Source organism: Emydura macquarii, unplaced genomic scaffold, assembly GCF_026122565.2.
Source record: "Emydura macquarii macquarii isolate MOO-44397 ecotype Brisbane River unplaced genomic scaffold, CSIRO-AGI_Emac_v2 contig_480, whole genome shotgun sequence".
NCBI classification, from domain to species: Eukaryota; Metazoa; Chordata; order Testudines; family Chelidae; genus Emydura; species Emydura macquarii.
In genome coordinates this window covers 6,285,374-6,305,036 of record NW_027130617.1, presented here as the reverse complement: position 1 = coordinate 6,305,036, position 19,663 = coordinate 6,285,374, and the positions used below count along the sequence as shown (strand labels likewise).

Genomic DNA, 19,663 nt, shown 5'->3' with positions numbered 1-19,663 from the left:
TGTACCCCAATAGCAGTCATGGCTTTAAGGTTAGAGAAGGCATGACTCATCTGTGATCAGTATGAGTTGTTATTTCCCCATCAGAATGGGGGAATTCCATCTGTGTCCTAATTTCCAAGGTGGAGATGCCAGTGTCACTGATTGGCTGCTTTCCTTTCTCCACCCTGTCTGTGATTGGTGGAATCTCCCATTTCTGCCTTGCTTTCTCTCTCTTTCTTTGCTCAGGCTCTTGCACTTCCCAGCTGCAGCTGTTCCACACTGACCACAGTGGGACCAGAAGTTGCTCACTGATCAGGACTCAACCAGTAAGGTGCGTTGCTGGGATTTTGGAGGGAAGATGCACTTTGATCAAATGCTATTTGTTCTCAAAGGCTTTAGAGTGTATTTATGGCTAATGAACAGGATTTAGGACTAAAAAGGGAAGGAGAAAGATGTGTGAAAAAAATGAGTCTGGGAAGAGGGTGTTTGTTGGGCTTAGGGGCTGAAGATTGAGCCCTAAATTGCATGCATGGAAAGGCTTATCAGGACTATATTTCAAAGGGAAATGTTTAGATTTAATTAAAGTGACATTGTTCATTATATTTTAAGGTTTTGTTTTTAAACAATTTTAGTCTTGATACAAGGATTTACCCAAAATTCTAAGGGACAATGAGAATCAAGTCACCAAATTGTCTGTATCTGAGCCCTCCAGATTTGGGACAGGGGAAGGATCTATATTTAAATAATTAAATACATCTGCAAGGACTTACATTGACATGAAGTTATACTAAATTAAATGTGGATGGAAGTTTCCAGAGCAAGGGCTTAGAAACTACGGTGATGGGGGCCCATGGAAGTATTTAGAAGGGAATGTATCTAAGATGGGGATCGCAAGGAAAAGAATTAGAATTTTGCTATCAGATATGTGCAGTACGGACCACTGCAATCAGTGGGAGCTGACTATGGGTATCTGAGGGCACAGGCCTTCAAATATGTTTTGTTTTGTTTTGTTTTGTTTTAAACCTCTTAAAAGCATGAAAATAACATTTTCCCCTAGAAATTTTGCCTACTTCCATTTGACAAATATTAATTTTTAGGTTTGCATCAGAAAGATGTTTTCATGAAGAAAATTATAGCTTTAGGCCAGCAAGAAATCATCATTACACTGGAATCTCTGTACTAAAGCAAAGGTTCCATGGGACTTATTTTTTCTTTTGGGATCTTTTTGCATTTATCTCTAGTCCAGACTTGGAATTTAATAAGGTGTTAAGATATCTCACCATTTTTACTCATTTTTAAATCCCATTCCCCAAGATGCCATTGCACAGATATATCTCCTCACCAGAAAATGATTGGACTTTCTTTCAGAAGTCCTTAGCATTGCTTTTCAACTGAAGGCTGATACACAGGGAAGTCTCTGTCATTCATAGTTAAAGATACAATTCTGTCACGGAAGTCACGGATTCCGTGACTTTCCAGGACCTCCAAGACTACTTCTGTGGGAGGGCTGTAGCAGCTGTCAGCCCCGTAGCTGCCAGAACAGTGGCTGCTGGAGCAGCTGACCAGTGGGCAGCCCCGAGGCCGCTGGAGCAGCAGCCCCACCTTACCGGAGCAGCAGTCCAGGTTGAGTCAGCCCCCTGGGCCTGGAACATCAGTGTCAGCTCCCGTGGCAGGAGCAATGGCAGGGCTGAAGCAGCTGCAAGCCCCAGCAGCTCTGTTGGTCCCCCCCTTACCTAGGGTATTTTTAGAAGTCAGAGACAGGTCATGGGCTTCTGTGAATTTTTGTTTATTGCCCGTGACCTGTCCCTGACATTTACTAAAAATACCCATGACTGAATCTTAACCTTACTCATGGTTCAGCACGCTGCCTTTGGTCCTCTGTCTCCCTACCAGCCAGAAATTGAGAAAATATGAGACTTAAGCCCAGTTTTCTTGCATGACAGACCAGGGTACATCTAACTACAGAACAGCTCCAGAAAACAAATATTTGAGGGTGAATTTTCTTGTCTCAGCTAGTTTAAATGCCATGGCTGTTACACTTAAAAATAGAGCAGCTAATTAGAAACCAAAACACTTCTATCTATGACATGAGTCAGACAGAAGGATCTCAACAACACAAAGACTAATTCATATTAAATCGCTGCTTATCTCAGCAGTTAATACAATAGCACCACATGCTGTACTTAAATTTTAATTAGAAGTGCGCCAAATCAACACTATCTCAGGAAAGTGAGTAACCACACCCACCTGAACATACCTGATCTCCAAGAACTCCATCTAAATGGCATTTTCCATGAGAGTTTTGGGAGAGAGAGTCTCTCCTTTAAAAGACATGGTCATTTGTTTAGATCCAATTGCTCACCACACTTACTGATTGTGGCATTTCACAAACCCTCATCAACTTCTCCCAGTGGGATGAATTATGATGCAGATGTTACAGCTGCCCATTTTGTTATGTCCTGACATGGTGGCGTGTGGCAAGTCATTCAGTTTCAGTTCAAAGTTAACCCAATGTATTCTTGGTCCCTTGCATCAGCTTTTAATATTTTTCTTACACACAGTGTGTAACACAAAGTGGTTTACTCTTTTTTTCACTAGCATGTACAAAATCAAATATTCTTCTCTTCTAAATGTGGAGCCAGAAATGAAGAAATGCAGCTTGATGAAAAAAGGACAGGCATCACTCGTACACAGTGTTAGAAGTCCTTTAAGAAATCCTGACCCAATTTCCACTTTTTGATTTATACTGCAGGCTAACGTGTCACCACAAGACAACCCAGCAACAGCAGAGATGAGAAATAGGGGAGGACTTTTAAATAGTACTTGGGATTTCACATTATATCAGCACAACTATCATTGGAACAAAGTAGAATATTCAAAAGGTTTCATGGCCTTATCAAATTATATGGTAGTATGGTTTAATATTAAGATTGCTTAGACAGTTGAGCAATAAAATCTAATTTTACTGGATTTAGAAAACTTCTGGAAAAAGTTCTCTGTCTTCTTCAAGAAGACTGCACCATTAGAGCCACCCCTGGGGTGAATTATAAGAACACTTCCTTCTTCCTCTGCTTTTTGTCTCATTGAAGTTCTCTGCAGCATGGATGTATTTTCACTCCTGCTCCCCATCATTTTTTGTGAAGTTGCACTTCTGAGTGTCATTTATTGTTAACTTATCTGAAATAGATACAGTAACAAAAAATCAAAGGAAGAGTTTAACAGGGGAGTTAAAAAAAATTCCTGGCAACCATTTGCGGTGGAATGGACGGGAAGAGACCACGCCAGTCATGATTTTTCTTAACAAGAAGCATCCTGAGGGACAAGGGCTTTTAAACTGGACATGTCTTGACTGTAGAGGGGTCTGAACCAAAACTCTGGATCCACAAATCTAGGACTTTAGTAAAGGCCTCTTTCTAATTGTGAGAGGCCATCATGAAACCAAAAAACTGGAGCCTTCAATTAAAGGAAGCTCATTGTTTCTGAGAAAGTATTGGTTAGCATCATTTACTGCACTGTTGCAATCACTATTTATAGGCATTTTATATTAACTGGTTTTCTGTAAAATATCTGAATGTGGTGGAAATCAAACCTTTTAGGTTTGTTCTGTTTTCTGGTCTGCAGGAGGAGAGCAAGAATGAGCTGTTGATAGGGGCTGGTCTGCACTGAAGAGTTACATCAGCATAGCTACGTCTCTGGGGTGTGAAAAATCCACATCCCTGAGAGAAGCAGCTAAGTCAGCCTCACCCCTGGTGTAGACAGCACTAAATCAATGAAAGAAGGACTAGCCTACACTAGAAAATTAGATCAACCCAGCTACGTTGCTCAGGGGTGTCAAAAATCCACACCCCTGAGTGACATAGGTAAAAGTCCCTGTGTAGAATTCTTCTATCACACCTGGCTGCCGCCTCTCTGAGAGGTGCATTTACTATAGCAATGCGAGAACCTCTCCCATTGCTGTAGTAAGTGTCTACACTGAAGATGTTACAGTGGCTCAGCTGCACCACTGTTGCATTTTAAGTGTAGACATAACCATAGCAACTTCTCTATGTTTTCTATTTTTCCACAGATGGACCGATATCCCTTCTTTGTGTTTGTGTTCTGTGGTGTATTTTTGCCACAAGTCCTTTGTTTTCCACATGGAACTCCTTCGATAGATTGTGATACTATGTTATTGCACCATGGAGGTGAACCACAAAACTCTACTCCACCCTATGTTATTGCTGTATCTTCTGATAAATATGATCCAGGAAACGAAATCCAAGGTAAACCATATAACTCATTTAAAAACTCTGTCTCCTTGTAAAGGTGCAGGCAGTCCTTGAGCTCCCTCTTGCAGCACAGCGTGGCCATGCAAGTGTGACCCATCTTCATTTCCCAAACAAAGCAGCAATAGATTCAGTTTAACAGCTCCGTGGCAAGGAGGAGCCGCCACATATTAACAAAATGCCCTCTCGCTTTAATCAGGTTTCAGGCCAGGAATCTTTACAACAAACAGTTCATCAGATCCCAGGCTCAGGACTCCCAAATTTATAGTCCACACCCAAGTCTTTGAATCAGCTTAGACTTGTCTCAAAATGCCTGAGAGAGAAACCACCGCCCACTGCAGCCTGCCTATCTTCTTCTCCCCGCCTGGTCTGCTTCCAATCCGGTTCCTGTTTATATGGCTCAGCCCTCAGGGTGGGCAGGGCCTCCTTCATTATCCCAGGCTGCGAGCTCTGTCTGTCTGTCTTTTCCCCATACACTGATTCTCCCAGTTTAGGCTGTGCCAATATTCCACCTTGTTTGCTTCTCCTGCATCTCCAAAATATGTCCATTTTTCCATCCCCATTTTTCCATACCCAGATCATATCATATACCTCTCCTTTTGGGAAGAGTTTTTCTCCAGTTTCTATAATTCTATAATTTTTCCTTTGCCTGTTGGGCAAATATGATTTCACCCCATTCCACAATGTCTATGATGAAATGAAAGTCAACTGGCAAAACTGGGCTACATTATTATTTATTTCATTTCATTTCATTTGTTGCACACCAGTTGTGTGCTCAGCGCTGTACAGAAGAAAGGGGTCCTACCCTCAAGTTGTAACCATCCTGCGGGAGAGTAAAATTTGCTTACAAACTCAACATGTTAAACTGCAAAGGGTGATATTGAATGTTGTGCCTGTCAGAGGTTCAGCACAGAATTTGCAGCCCAGACTTTATACCACCTTTGTACCGTCCCAATCCTGGGCTGGAGCAGTGCCTGGCCTGTCTAGGTCCCAGCAGCCTTCCTGCTGTCCTGTGAACCACAGCGCTGCTCAGATTCTCAGTTTTGCCAGCCTCAAGCAGTCAACACACATGAATCAGACTCTGGAATTTCATGAGACTGGATTAAAAAATCATGAACTCTTTTCAGAAATAATACATTTTGGTTGCTTTTTGTTTGCCTTCTAGTTTCTGAGTCTTTAGATCATACTCGCTTCATGTTTTCAAGTATTTCTCTGAAACTGAGAGGGCTAGAAACTGCCTTTTAAAAAAAAACAAACCCCAGCAAAAGCTAAATTCTCCTGTAATCTCTAGTTCACCAGCTGGGGCTTTAAGAAACACACCAAATATTGCAAAACTTTGATTGTTTTGAGAGAGAGTTGGCAACAAAGTGTCCACGGTGCTGCAAGCTACAGTCCCACCCGGACATATTCTTCCCTCTACTATTCCTGCCCTTAGCATACCTCTTATGCTGAGGTTTGAAAGGGGTCCTCAGAAGTAGCATGGTTTCAGCCCTTTCAAGAGGACAGCACAGGGGTAAGAATCTCTCTCTCTGAAGCCACAAGAAACTCAGGACCAAACTTAGCAGATCTCAGGCCTGCTCCTCAGCTCTGATCTGTGGATCCCTCTCTGCTTGGTGGCAAGGACCTAAAGAAAACCTAATGACTATTGACTAACCCCAACAACAAGCCTATATGTTACCTCACTAAGATGAACAGGCTGTGTGAAACGGAATTAAAATCAGGTCAGTTTCTACTTTAAAGTCCAGGCAGCTCAAAAGGGAGAACAGAGCAGCCGCTGTCCTACTGTGCCCCTAGAATGCCTTTGGAATCCCAGGAATCTTCCTTTCCTATCCCTCTGGCCATGCCCTTTTTAAATCTTGCCACCAGCTCCCTATTTTCCCTTGCTTCAGGTTTTAAGGTTCCTATTCTTGCCTTCAAGACCCTGCATAATTCTGCCTCTCCCTGCTCATCTGCTCTTCCCCTTTTTTCATTGTCCCCAGTTCCACCAGCGACTTGCTATTTATCTGCTTCTTTTAAAGCCACTTCTGTGCCTTAGTCCAGACTGCCTCCCAGTGTACGGACTTCCCTGAGTTGGCCTGTAGGCCACTATTCTTTCCTTTTTCAAATCCCTCTTCTTCCATGACATCTACAAGAAATTAGTTGATGATTATGGGCAAGTTGAGATATTCTACTGTTCTATTCTCTTTTAAATGTATTTTCAAGTACTGTATTATCAAGATGTGGCCATTCACTACCTTGACCTTGACTTGTATGTTGTCCCCTGGTCCTCCTTCATTTGTCTGGCTACCTTTGTTCTTAAGACAAGTTCTTTATATTTGGGAAAGCAGCTAGTACTTTGTTGCAATTACCAGAATACATTTATAATAATGAAAACTTGTCTGCATCCCTTTAAAGTATGGTTCCACTTTGCAAAGTGACTGTTCAAAATTGGTATTGTGCGGTTCTCTGTTTGTCTCTCAATTCTTTCAATAACATAATCGTTTACGAGTCAAACAGTGTGTTTCCTAACTTGCAACTCTGCATACTCAGCAGCCTGGGATATGAGAGTCAAGTTGGGGTTTTTTTTGCCTTGTACATCACTGAAAATAAAGATTCTGCAGTTGGAACTTAGCTCACAAAACACTGGCCCCTACTTCTGGGACTTAGCCAGAAGAGAAATCGTCTCTCTCAGTACCTCTTAGCCCCCTGCTGTGTTGGCTCTGCGAGCTGTAGAAGTAGAAAAATCTTTGTCACTAAAGTCAGCAAGCAGGACTCCGAATATACACAAGGAGCAGGTTGGAAGAATAGGAAGGTTTTGGTTTTACAGTTCACTTTGTAGAGCATCTGTATAGCATTTAAAAGTTGTTTGTAAATTATATGTGGTATTAAGTTACATCACAAATGTATTTAGTAAAATGTCACACGCATGCCTATGCTCCTTTGTTTCTTTTCCGCCTTGTCATTCTCAGTATTTTTAAAAAAAACTGCAGTTAGACACAACATTTTGAAAATATATATAATGGAGCTTAAGGCATTTCTGTAGATGTAAGATGCTTTGATGCATGGGAAATGTGATGTTAAATGTTATTTAAGACAGATCCACAGCATATGAAACTTTCTTTTCTTAAAATGTCTGTTTTCTCAGTGACTCTACAGGGAACTGCAAAGCATGGTTTCCAAGGATTTCATCTACAGGCTCGAGAACTTGAAGGAGATATTCCTGTTGGTTCCTTTAAAATTATAGATCCAAACACACAAGCCCTTGCATGTCATAAGGTTTCGGTATGTGCTCACTCTTTCATATTAGTTACATAGCTGGGTTAACTTTTATGTACTTCTGTTGATACTGATCAAAAGAAACATACATTTTTTCATTATGCAATATATGTGAAATTGTATCAGAACTCCAGCATTCTGGCTCACAAAAAGGAAAGGATTCTTGTTCAGTCAAATCATTAGAAGTGTTCACCTGTTTGTGGCCTATGATTTCCAAGCTTTTTGTTATATGATATGTGAGACTTCATTGTGACTGGAATTCAATGTCTAGAAGACACATTTGGATGCAGATCCAAATGGGTACTTATGCACAATATTGCAGAGGGTCGACTGCAAAACCAGAGTAAAATACCTGTAGTGCATGGCCCAATTCTTAGCACAGACCCAATGTTCCATCATGGTGCCAGAGGATTCTGCTATGCTGCTAGATATGCTGTCTTTTGGATGAGGTATAAATCCAAAGTCCTGACTTCTTGCAGCCATGTAAGATCGTTTGTCATGGCATTTTTTAACAAAAATCATGGAGATGTCATGGTAAATTTAGTTTGAAAAAGCAAACCATGGATTCAAGGGGAAATTACTTGCAATGTGAAGTCACAGGAGAGGAGGGAGAAACAGAGGAGAGGGTCAGGTCCTGTGCACAACCCCATGCATCAGGTCGCAGTGCCACTTACTCAGATTTGACCCAGCTACCTCCCCATCACAACAGAGGCAGCTGGGCCAAATCTGAGCGGTGCTGGGACCTCATATGCCAGGTCACTGCTCTTGGGGGAGCTGGGTCTAGTCCTGCAGGACAGGAGCTGCTGCTGTGGGGTGAGTCCAAAACCTCTTCTCCCCCCACCCCGGAGTCTCTCCTCTGCATAGGTGCTTTAGTAAAATCATTGACAGAAAGAAAAGTCATGGACAAACAGAGTAATCACTGTATCTGTGATGTTTCTACCACTTTGACAAACCTGCAGCCCTAACCATGATGTGGTAGCCAATTTCCTTTACTAATACTGTGTATTCAAGGACCTATAGGTGAAAAAATACTTCCAATTTTCATATGTATTTTTTTGTATTACAGAATTCAGCAGTAAGCCACACAAATTCAGAGGTGAAGCACAAAGTTACAGCTACTTGGATTGCACCTTCGGACATCAAGAGTATTCAATTTAGGTATACATTTGATTTTTTTTCCTTTGGCATTTTATTTTCATGGGACAATTCAATATGGTTTCCCTAAGTCTGCACTGACCTTTCATTCTGGCATGACCATGCTACGCTTTCCATATGTTGCCCCGGCATTGTTTTGTTCATAGTTTGCATTAGCTTCCCATTGTATTAATATAATAAAGTTACTACCATTTCAATATAAACTTTATTTAAAGTAGCTACTGTATATGAGGCCCAGTTCTACAAAGACTGACTCACCCAAATAGTTCCATGAAGGTCATGGCATTGCTAGTAGACCCTTGCTCAGAAAGCAATTTGTATGCCTGAGGTCCCCATTCCTCATGTACATGAGAAACTATACGCATGTGAGTAGTCCCATTCTACTGAAAGAAGCCTTGTATTGATTTCAGTGGGCTTTGGTTCAATATTGATAAAAGATTTGTTTTTTTAATAAAATAAATAATAAAATATATTTCTTTCATATATTTCATATGGAAAAAAATAATGATTAGAGGTGGGACTCCTTGAAGACTAATTTTAAACATCACTTTCTTTCGTTCTTTGTGGAAATGACCCAAGAAAGACACACACTGATTGAGCGAAGAAAGCAGCTAAATCCAAGTTATGCCATGTTTTTCATAACTTTAATTAGCTTGGCTTATTACAAAGCTTTGATTAACAACAAAAAGTAATATCTGGGCTAACAATATGTATGCTAAGTGTTAGCCAAAATTGGTTTGAAACAGCTGAGATATTAAACTTCTGAAATCTGAAGTTTACCGTGGAAAAGCCAAATCATTCTTAACTCCCTTCAGTCCTTACATGCAAAGAGAAGCAGAAAGACACACAAATGAAGTAACTCTTCTAGAGTCTGATAATCTCCTCTCCCTGATCCCAACAAAGCCAGGCTTCAGCCATGGGGTGAGACTATATGAATGTGAGAAAATCTGCCAAGGCCTCTCCAAACCCTGGTAGATATTTGAGCAGATATCCAGACAGGAGCCTATGCATCCCCAAGCAGCTTTCATTCCTCTTCTGCATCTTCTAACCTTTTATTTTGTTGATTCTTTAATGCTGGGCATTAATATAAGAATTACAAAATGAAAATGTTTTTAAGATTATTTACATATATTTCAAACTTTTTCTGACACCTTTTCTTGAAGGCTGCAGCATGAATTCATACGGAAAAATCATACATTTTCAAATAACTCGAGTGAGTTTTCTTAGCTGAAAGAAATCTTGTGACTTTATTTCATAATACACTGAAATATAATTTGCTAGAAAAAATAAATCTCACTGATCTTATTTTGCCTCCAGAGCAACATTTGTTCAAGATTCAGAGAACTTCTGGGTTGGAGTTCACAGCAAAACTATCACTCCTAGACATTCTCAGTCAGTCAACGTCACAAAAAGAAGGACTAGGAAGAAGGTACATTTTGGAATATCTTTGTCTGAATAGTGCAAATAAATGTGGAAGTTAAAATATACTTGCATGACAATGGGTCCCATCTGAGGTGTTTCAAGTTGGGCACCCATAAATTGTGTCAGGCAAAATCAGTGGCAGCTTTAGAAAATTTGACCCTATCTACTTAATCCTCACAATACTCTGTGTTAGTTACAGTATTATTATCCCATCTGACGCTAAGTAAACTCAGATGCAGAGGATCTAGAAAGTTTAGCCTATGAATACCATACAAAGAACAGAAGAGGGGTTAAATTGCAGCTTCAGGTGATCCAAGAGGCATAAGGCACATCATAAGCCCTGTCCTCCATGGCTACCACAGTCCATAAGGTTTGGGTGACTACACTGGATGTTCTTATGAATGTAAGTTTAAGTATCCAATTAATTTTTATTTTCAAAGAACTCCTCATACTAAACTTTCCCATAGTGTAGGAAGATGAAGTGAAGGAAGATAAACCAGAGGACCAGATTTTCCGCTGACGTAAATCACCATTGTTCCATTGAGTTCAATGAAGCAATGCTCATTTGCACCAGCTGATGATTTAACTGAGAATGAACATCTTTCTCTGGTCCTTCATTTAACCAACTGTATGGGAGTTTCTTTCCCAGAAAAAGGATAATATTCAAACAAACTCTTTTACAAAGTAATAACTGGCATCTGTTTTCTTTATAGTCTTCACGGATTCTGATAGAGATAGAATGTACCAAGGTAAGAACTATTTCTCTACATTTTCGCACAGTGTTTCTTATTTTTCGATTGCATGAAATTCATTATTTGTTTTGTGGAAGTATTTAAAGAAAGATATCACCATGTCCATAAATATTTTTCTCCTGAATGGTCAATGTGGCTCTCACAGGAAATCTTAATAAGACAGAATGACTTCTAAAGGAATGGCATTAATTTGAGGCTTCGGTTATCTCAACTTTAGAATTCCCATTCTCCATACCCTTCATCCAATAAATTCTGGTCCATTCATTCTATTAAGGCTATAGTAAGACATGGACAATGCCATTCAAACTCTTTCACAGAAAAGTGACACTGCCACTAGTTTGTACTCAAATCTGAGTGCATCTTTATCCGATTTGTTTTTATTTTCAAAGAGACACTCTATCAGTTCTCATATCAGAGCATTACAAAAAGTAGGGTGATAGAATGGAATCAAACGCCTCTGGTCCTTCACTCAAACCAAGCATGTTTTCTTTTCTTTCATGTGTTTCTTTTCCTGAAACAATATGGTATTTATACAACCCCTTTAAGAAAAAGTAACTGGATTCTGCTTTTCTTACAGAAAGGAGGAACTTACTCAAGCAGGGGTGGATGTGTCCAGGTAAACATTCCTTCTCTAGAGCACACCAACTCACTACTTGCCATCTACAAATATCAAGAATTTCTCACTTAGAGTTTCTCTCTTTTAAATTTAAACTGGTTGCAGCAGGGAGAAATGATATAGGTCAGCCTCTGTAAAATAGATCAGCTTCTGTGATAGACGAAGCTATCACACGTAGAAACATTCTTAGAAATTCTGATTGATGTAAATGGAACGATGCCAGTATAAGCCCACTGAAGATGTGGCCCTATAATATGTATATTTAGGTTTGTTTGGGGGGAGAGGGAAAGAGGGTTAAGCTGCCTGTAGTAAACTTTTTAATAGTGTGGATTGGTGAAATGAAATGATCAAAAAATGTCCCTTGTTGTATTTCATTCCACAAGGTAGTTCTTTTTTCCTGAAGCACTAGTTTATATAGAACTAGTCCTCTACAAAATTAATAACTGATTTCTGATTTGTTTACAGGGTGGATCCTCTGGTTCCTCTCAGACCGGTTATGCTATTGGTCAAGTGAGTACACAAACTCCCCTCTATTTATAATTTTGCCTCAGTATAACACCTAGTATACTTGAGTATCGAAAATTATAGAGGTAGAGACTGATGTTATTCAGAATTGTGGTAAAATGATAAGTCTCTGTCAGTAAGCTCAGGGATTCCAAACAGTTACTGACCCCCAGATGCATGGTAATAGGCAATAACCATACAAGATCTAAGTCCTTTCAGTCTAATTTGTTATTTAACTCAGAACTCACAATCCATATCCTCACAACAAACATAGCCACCTCTGCTTTATTAACCAAGCATTAAGATGATACTCTCAACAAAATAATAAGTAAATCCTTGTTTCTTTATTTATGGTGTTAATCTGGAATTATTAAAAAGGATTTTATTCAATGTATCCAACATGCTTTTTCACTATTTTGCTAGTTGCCTACTGCCCCCGTTGCGCCCGCCCGCGCGCGCCCCTTCCCCCCCCGACTTGGACAATAAAAATAGAATGGACAGTTTCTTTTTGTTTCTAGCCATCTTCATTTTCTCCTTCTCTTTCATTTGCAAAATGTTACCAAAGTTTCTGGCCTAATATCCTTGACATTCACTTAATTCAATAATCTCTGCAACATCATCTCCAGTGCACAACATATGATGACCCCTTTAATTCAGGACTACTTTTGAGATTGATTTCATTATCCATTCCTATTGGCCTTTTTAAATTCAAAGTGTAGTTATATCTGTATTATTATGGAACAAGTTACATCTTTTTAAATCAAAGGTTTTTTACACAATTATATTTGCACTTAATTTCCATCCTAATAGATATGGGCCTTTATAAACTTCCAGAGTCAAATTCCTTATTTTATTGCTATTGGCTTGAACTAAGTTAAACTACAGATATACTTGGTGTTTTTATTAGTGAGTTATTTGGAAACAGTTTCCACTTCACATACCCCCATCCCCATTACTTCCAGTTGGTACTTTTTACATACCTTGTTGATTCCAGTTATATCCAGCTATTGTGACGCTCTCTAAATAGGTATTTTTTAAGCAACACTGTTGCACAGCAAATACAGATTTCCTTAATCTTCATTTTCAAGAAATAATTATTCTATTTACTCTCTTTTCACCATGTGTATAGACTGGGGTTTAGATAGCCATGGCTTGTGGATCCTTTTCCTGGATTTTGCTTACGCTTAGGAAATCTTACTAAATCAGACTGACTCCTGAAGGAGAGGTGTTAAATTGCCACAGTGTTAAATGGCTCACTTTCATTAGAATTTCTTTCCTCCATTCTACTTGGGCTTGACCCAAATCCCACTGAAGTCAATGAATGTCTTTTCATTGACCTCACTGGGATTTGAATTAGGCTCCATATAACTAATTCAGGTCAAATATCCCCTCAGGACATGTGGTGTTTTTTCAAGTCTGATGGTTCTTCAGGTAAACAAAATTCTTCTGCCACCGCTATATTAAACCTTTCTAATGTAGAGCAATAGATTAAAGGCAGAGAAAATGGAGCGTGAAACTTCTTTTACTCTTTACCACACAGGAAATTACAGGAATGTTATTTTTCTAAAATAGTATGGTGTTTGAACAAGCCCTTCTACAAAGAAATTGCTGATTTATGGTTTCTTTACAGGGTGTGCAAGGTTCCTCAGTGGGGTGGCAACACCTAAAGCCAGGAAAGCTCTATTTCTCTAAAGCATTAGAATTAGTTTATTTATTTATATAGTTGATTAGCATCCAGCTCAGTAAGGCCCTGATACAAAGTGAACTGAAATCAATTTAAATACTCCCACTGATGTCAATGGGCTTTGGGTCAGGTCTACACTGCAGTGATAGTTATCAATTTCATCAGGTTCCTTACTTTTTGTTGTTGAGGCTCTTGCTGAGAGGTCACATTATTACAGACAGAAAGCAAGAGGATGACAATACCTCTTTTCCCTTTGACATCCCAGTACATTGCTTTCTATTTGCTGCATTTCAGACCTCTTCATCCCCATCTCTTTGCAGTTTGCAAAGCCATCTCACTAAATTGCATGTGAAAAGATTGCTTTCTTCCTGAATTTTTCCTCACATGGCACTTCTAGGAAATTTTATTAACACAGTCTTGTCTCCTGAAGGCTGAGTATGGAATTTTTGTGGGCCTAGGTACCTCGCCTTCCATTTTCCTCCCTTCCTTCCTGCTCCCTTATGTGATTAGCTCAGCTCACTGCATTTATTCCAAACAATGGGCTATCTTCCATTTTCAGTACCTTTCAGACAAACAAAACTCTTTCTCCAGTAAACTGATATCTTCTGTAGCATGGGCTTGATAACTCACTCATATGTCGTCCGTTTACTTTTATTTTCAAAGAAACCATTCCTTCACACCCAAATTTTATTTTTATTTAGCATGTTCATTACAGTGGTTCCTGAGGCCCAACCAAGAGTAAGACCCCATTGTACTAGGCACTGTGCAAACACAGAGAAGTAGATGGTCCTTGCTCCAAAGAGCTTACAGTCCAAATAGACAAGACAGACACAGGATGGCGGAATGGATAGAGCACACAAGCAGAATGAATAATATAATGGCAGCAAATATCATGTTAATTCCATGATTTTTGGAGGTTGTTTGTTTGTTTGTTTGTTTGTTTTTTGTTTTTTTTTTTGATGGGGTGGCATTTAAGAGTGGATCAGCTACACAGGAAAAAAAAGGAGGGGAAGGAGTGAGTGGGGCAGGGCAGGGGAAGAGAGGGTAAGAGGAGAAGATATGGAGCAAAGTTGAGGTGAAGGGACAATGAAAGAGGAGGGAGAAGGGGAAGCAGGAGGGTTGGATGAACAGCCAGTCAGCACAAGGCAGAGAATATCCAGTCAAAACTGTAGAAAGTTCTCTGACTGTCTGAAGGACCAGAGGTCCCTGCTTTGGCTATTTCTGCCTATATTGGCTGGGGTCTTTGGCTCGTTAATCTCTCCAGTTTTCCTCCAAGCCCCATAACAAGGAGGAGGGAGGCACCTCCTGGGTCCTACAGTCCCCAGAGTCAGTGTGGGGCTTCTCCCCTTCACAGTGTTAGGACCAGGAGGGTGTTGGGGTGTTTCTATCTGGGTCCATTTGGCCCCTTCCCTGCCAGTGCTGCTTTTGGCTGCTTCTGCCTCTACCAACTAGAAACTCAAACTGAAGGAGGGAAACTCTTCAGAGGTGAAGGGCAGGAGAATCGATGGAGGCATAATGGAACAATGAACCTGCCTTTATCCTTCATGTCACTAGAGAGGTAAATTGAGGGAATTTTCTGTTCCTAAAACAGTAGCTTAGTTTTGCAAGCCCTGTTACAAGGAAATAAATTATTTCCAATTTTTTTTATCATTTATCCATGTTGTCTCATAGGACAGCAACAGCTATTCCCAAGCCACCCCTCTTTCAACAGTTTGTAGAGGGTTTCCCCACAATATGATTTTTAGTAACTTTCCAGGTAGAGAACTAGTTCCCCACTTTTGTTGTGAGGAGTTTGTTGAAGGGCTACATGCCTGAGGATAAAGTTATATGGAAACTAAGAGGATGGCTGAGGTTATCCTATGGAAATGGAATTGTTCCAGGCAATCACATCACATGTGTATGCCAGAGTTACTGACTCAAACTGTATGATAACATCCACAGGTACATATTCCCAGTCTCCACATACGTTGCTAGCTGGATGGCAATGCAGACTTTTGGTGCTGTAAATTGCCGATTTATTTTCCTTTGTTTCATAAAGCATGTAAATAACTGCCATCTTCTTTCTTTCAGATTGGAATAATAAAGCCACAAGGCAGCCGTGGTGGATGTGTCCCAGTAAGCTCTTTTCTCATCTTCGCTTAATTTTGTCCGAATGTGACTATTTTAACTACAATGCTTAGCCATCAATTACATTATTGGTAATGTGGGAACTTTTGTTCTATGGCAAAAGTAATGTAGAAAAACTAAGAGATGGTTTTGACACTGTACTCAAATAGAATAGTCTCAGCTAATCAGAGAGAGAAGCTGCTGCACAGTTCATAGACTCACAATGTTCATAGACTATGCCAGTCTGTTTTCTGATTTGCTACTGACCTCAGAATTCAGCACTCCATGATAAATATGGCCACTTCCATTTTATATTCCTTCCTGTATTAAAGAGACACTGTCAGGTTAAAAATCTTAGATAGGTAAATCCATTTTCCAATAGGATATTAAGCACACTCAGTGTCCACTGAAGTCTGTGGGAGTTGAGAACACTTAGCACCTCACAGGACTGAGTTCTTGGAAAACATCTGAAACATTCATATCATGAAAGCTCGGAATAAATAAAACTCACTTCTATATGAATTTTGGATTCAGAAGAGAGAAACTACATTTTACTAATCAGTGTTTACCTTTATTTTGGAAAAAAATATCCTTGCTTGTGTTACTTACAACACATAAGATTGTTAACATTAAAACAACTTTTAAAATATACACTACTTTTCACCATTTATGCTGATTCTTGACATTTTACATTTCATTCACTTGGAACAATGAACATGGAAGGCTCCATTTAACTTTAGTTTCTGTTCAGTTTAAGCTTTCTGTTTTACATGCACCAGCAAAATACTACAATGTCGGGCTGTGTAATTGGGTCCACAAAACCCATACTGAGCATGGGCAGCGGGGGGAAGAAAGTTTCTCCTATTTACAAGCAAGCAGCTTGATCACAGCCCCACACAGCTGCCAGAGCTGCCACTCAAGGAGGCAGGCGCACACGGGCTACAACCAATAGAGGAGACAAGGGCTGCTGTAAAGAGGAGAATGTACAGAGCAGGTAGATGGAGGCAAAAAGGCCTGGCACAGCAAAAAGGCACACCCCTGCATCAGGCTGCTTGTATGAACACAGCCAAGAGACTGAAGGAGACTTCTGGATTGAATTAGAGGTGCAGGGCTAAGAACTGTCCCAACTGAAGGCAAACTAGCAAGGGCCAGTCAGGCAGGCTGCAAACATAATGTGGATGCTTTTTAAAAGCTAATTTAAATTATTTTTCTATTATATAATTTATTTACAAAATCTGTCAGAAACATTTCTGTTAATACCAGCATATATTAATTTATGTATAGCCCTTATGGGGAGGTACAGTGCAAAATTGGGGGAGGATCTTTTTCATCTCCTAGTCATGAGAACCAGACATAGTTGAGGTTCTATGTACTTGTGCCTGCTTTCCTTTAGTAACTACAACAACAATAACAAAAATATTACTTTTTGTTTCCTCTTCAGGGCACTGATGGCGTATACAGCAAATATGGCTGTAGAGATGTAAGTATTCGTTTGCCTGTGAATTTGATGTTTTCTCCCAAAATGTTATGTCATAACTCAACACTTCATTGCAAACTGTTTTAGATCCATTACAGACATTGTGCTGCAGAGTTATATTATTCTGAATAAATATGAGGAGGGAGCTAGAGGATGTCTGAGGTTAGTTAGCATTATATTGAAATGAAATTATCTCCGCTGACCAAGGCACAAAGATATTGTAGGGTTTCTGACCCAAAAATATGTGCTAATTGTCAATCTGTGTAATCCCCTGATTTGTTTGAGGCCTGACATGTCAACATACATATCCCTAAAACAAGAAAGGCAACCATAATTGTTAGGTTCTGTTCCCAGTTCCATATCCTGCTATTCCTTACCTTCATCTCAGATGATGCTCTTTGTATTATTTCTATTCAAGTATTGCCTGCTTTTAGGGTTCCTTCATTTAAATATTGTAGCTCATCCATCCCATATTCTGCATATATCACATTCACTACTCAGTTTGTTCCTTCTTTTCTTGGGGGAGTTCCCTTTGCATGGCTGAATAACATGTCCCATAACATCAATTTATTCGTTTAGCAACCCTTTTTTTATTTTTGTATCAATCTAAAGGACCTATATATTGTCAGCTTCCTCTTTTTTCCCTTTATCTTATAATTATATTGAGGTGACATTGTTTTTCATTTCTATTTTGAATACCATTGAAAAAAGCAAAATATTTTCACCAGAAAGGTGGCACTGTCCCCCATGGCTACTGAGAACTAAGGCCGTGAGCTAGCAAAGCATTGTCTACAATGACACTGCTTCCAGGCCATGCTTAAAATTAGTCATGTATTTACATGCTGTGCTGGATCATGACCTAAACATATGAGTGTACACTTTAATTTCAAAAGAACACCATCCATTAAACTTACATATGATGTAAGGTAGCTGAATGTTGGAAAAGTCTGATTTCACTTACCTTGGAGTAAATCTAAGATAGTTTAACTGAAGTCAGAGGAGTTGCTCTGAATTTATTCAGATGTAACTGAAATCAGAATTTGTCTTAATGTTTGTACCTTCCCCTAGCCCTCTACTCCACTAAACAGAGAATTCCATATAGGTTTCATTTCCAAAAATGGTATTTTATTAAAACATACTATTTTACAAAGAAATAACAGGTCTGTGGTTTGTTTACAGGATGGTGCCTCTTACAACACTGGCGTTTCCTATGGCGAGGTAAGCACACAGTCTCCACTGTACTTAGCGTTTCAACTTGCTATGCAGCTAAGTAACTAAACAGGTAGGCTCAAATGTTTCCTTACTGTGGGGTAATCCATGGGAAGACCTCAGAGAGGGATGCCCTGAAATTATTGGGTAATATTGCTAGTCTAAATGATTTCAGCAGATGAATGCTGCATTTGTGGAGCACTCCACAGTTCCATCTTCGTTAGTTTCCTTCTTCCTGATGAAACTGATCCTGGACGCATCATTCTTTCTGCAAGTGGACGGCAGATATTTTCTATTTTGATTACTATTGGAAGCAAACAGAATACTTTCTCTGGTGGATACTAAGAACAAAAAGCAAAGTTTTCATATAGGAGTTTCCCCTGGCTCTTCCATATGGGGAGTGTATGTGTGGGTCGGTGTGGTGGGAGGTTCCTGGAAATTGTTTTAAATTTCATAAAAACATTTCTGTTCATACGGAGAATTTCATTACTTCCAGGGGCTCTGTTCTACAGTCTTTCGTTGTGTTCTCCTGATGTTTACCTCTGATCAAAGGAATTGGAGTCTAACTTTCTACTGTCAACATATGACTTATCTTCCATTTCAAACAATAATTTCACTAAGCTTCCACCTAGATCTGTTACTTCAACTATTTGAAACTTTCTTTTCAACACTAAATTTGTTGTATGTGAAACTGGCAGAAATAATTGGCTATTGTGCCAGAAACAATTGGTGACAACTGGGTTACAATAACCCTTTTCCCTCTTCTGCTCCCATTAGTCAGTTACCAGTTTTATTCATTAATTGTCCCACATAAGAATACTTTTCTTTCAAATGTTTCGTGGTTTAGCACTCCAAGAAGATCTGATAGCTATTACTGTCTCCTGTCCAATAGGTACTGAATTAAATTTGGCAAACTCTTGTCTAAGTAAATAATTGGTTTCTGTATTCTTCACAGTCTATCTCCTCAGGCAGTGCACATGCTGCTCAAAAGGTAAGCACTCACTCTCTGTTGAATTTAAAGGGCCAGATCCTCTGCAGGTGTGAATCAGCATAGTGCCTTTGACTTGAATGAAGCTATACTAGTTTACACCAGCTGTTTCCTGTACTAACTGAGTGCTTGGTTTACTAGCTTTCAAATACATTAGGCTCGTTGGTTATATCATGGCAACTTTTGTTGATTGATTGACTGTGCTGTGCTGTGGATAAAGCTAATTTAGTTACAAATTGTTATATACTGTC

At 39.6% G+C, this 19,663-nt stretch overlaps 1 protein-coding gene across 1 annotated transcript; it reads left to right on the top strand.

Annotated features, from left to right (window-relative positions):
• Positions 1-262: 262 nt before the first annotated feature.
• LOC137146792 (putative defense protein Hdd11-like) lies at positions 263-18,493 on the top strand. The gene is made up of 11 exons (XM_067538275.1): positions 263-310; positions 4,046-4,241; positions 7,369-7,505; positions 8,566-8,657; positions 9,972-10,083; positions 10,790-10,825; positions 11,406-11,444; positions 11,910-11,954; positions 15,703-15,747; positions 17,180-17,218; positions 18,395-18,493. The coding sequence occupies exons 2-11, from the start codon at positions 4,046-4,048 to the stop codon at positions 18,491-18,493; spliced, it is 840 nt and encodes a 279-aa protein (XP_067394376.1). The 5' UTR covers positions 263-310.
• Positions 18,494-19,663: the final 1,170 nt, after the last annotated feature.

Coding starts and splice junctions, on each gene's coding strand:
- LOC137146792 (XM_067538275.1), top strand. CDS start 4,046: ATGGACCGATATCCCTTCTTTGTGTTTGTGTTCTGTGGTGTATTTTTG. Junction 10,084..10,789: donor AAAGAAGGACTAGGAAGAAG/GTACATTTTGGA, acceptor TTTTCTTTATAG/TCTTCACGGATTCTGATAGA. Junction 11,445..11,909: donor GCAGGGGTGGATGTGTCCAG/GTAAACATTCCT, acceptor ATTTGTTTACAG/GGTGGATCCTCTGGTTCCTC.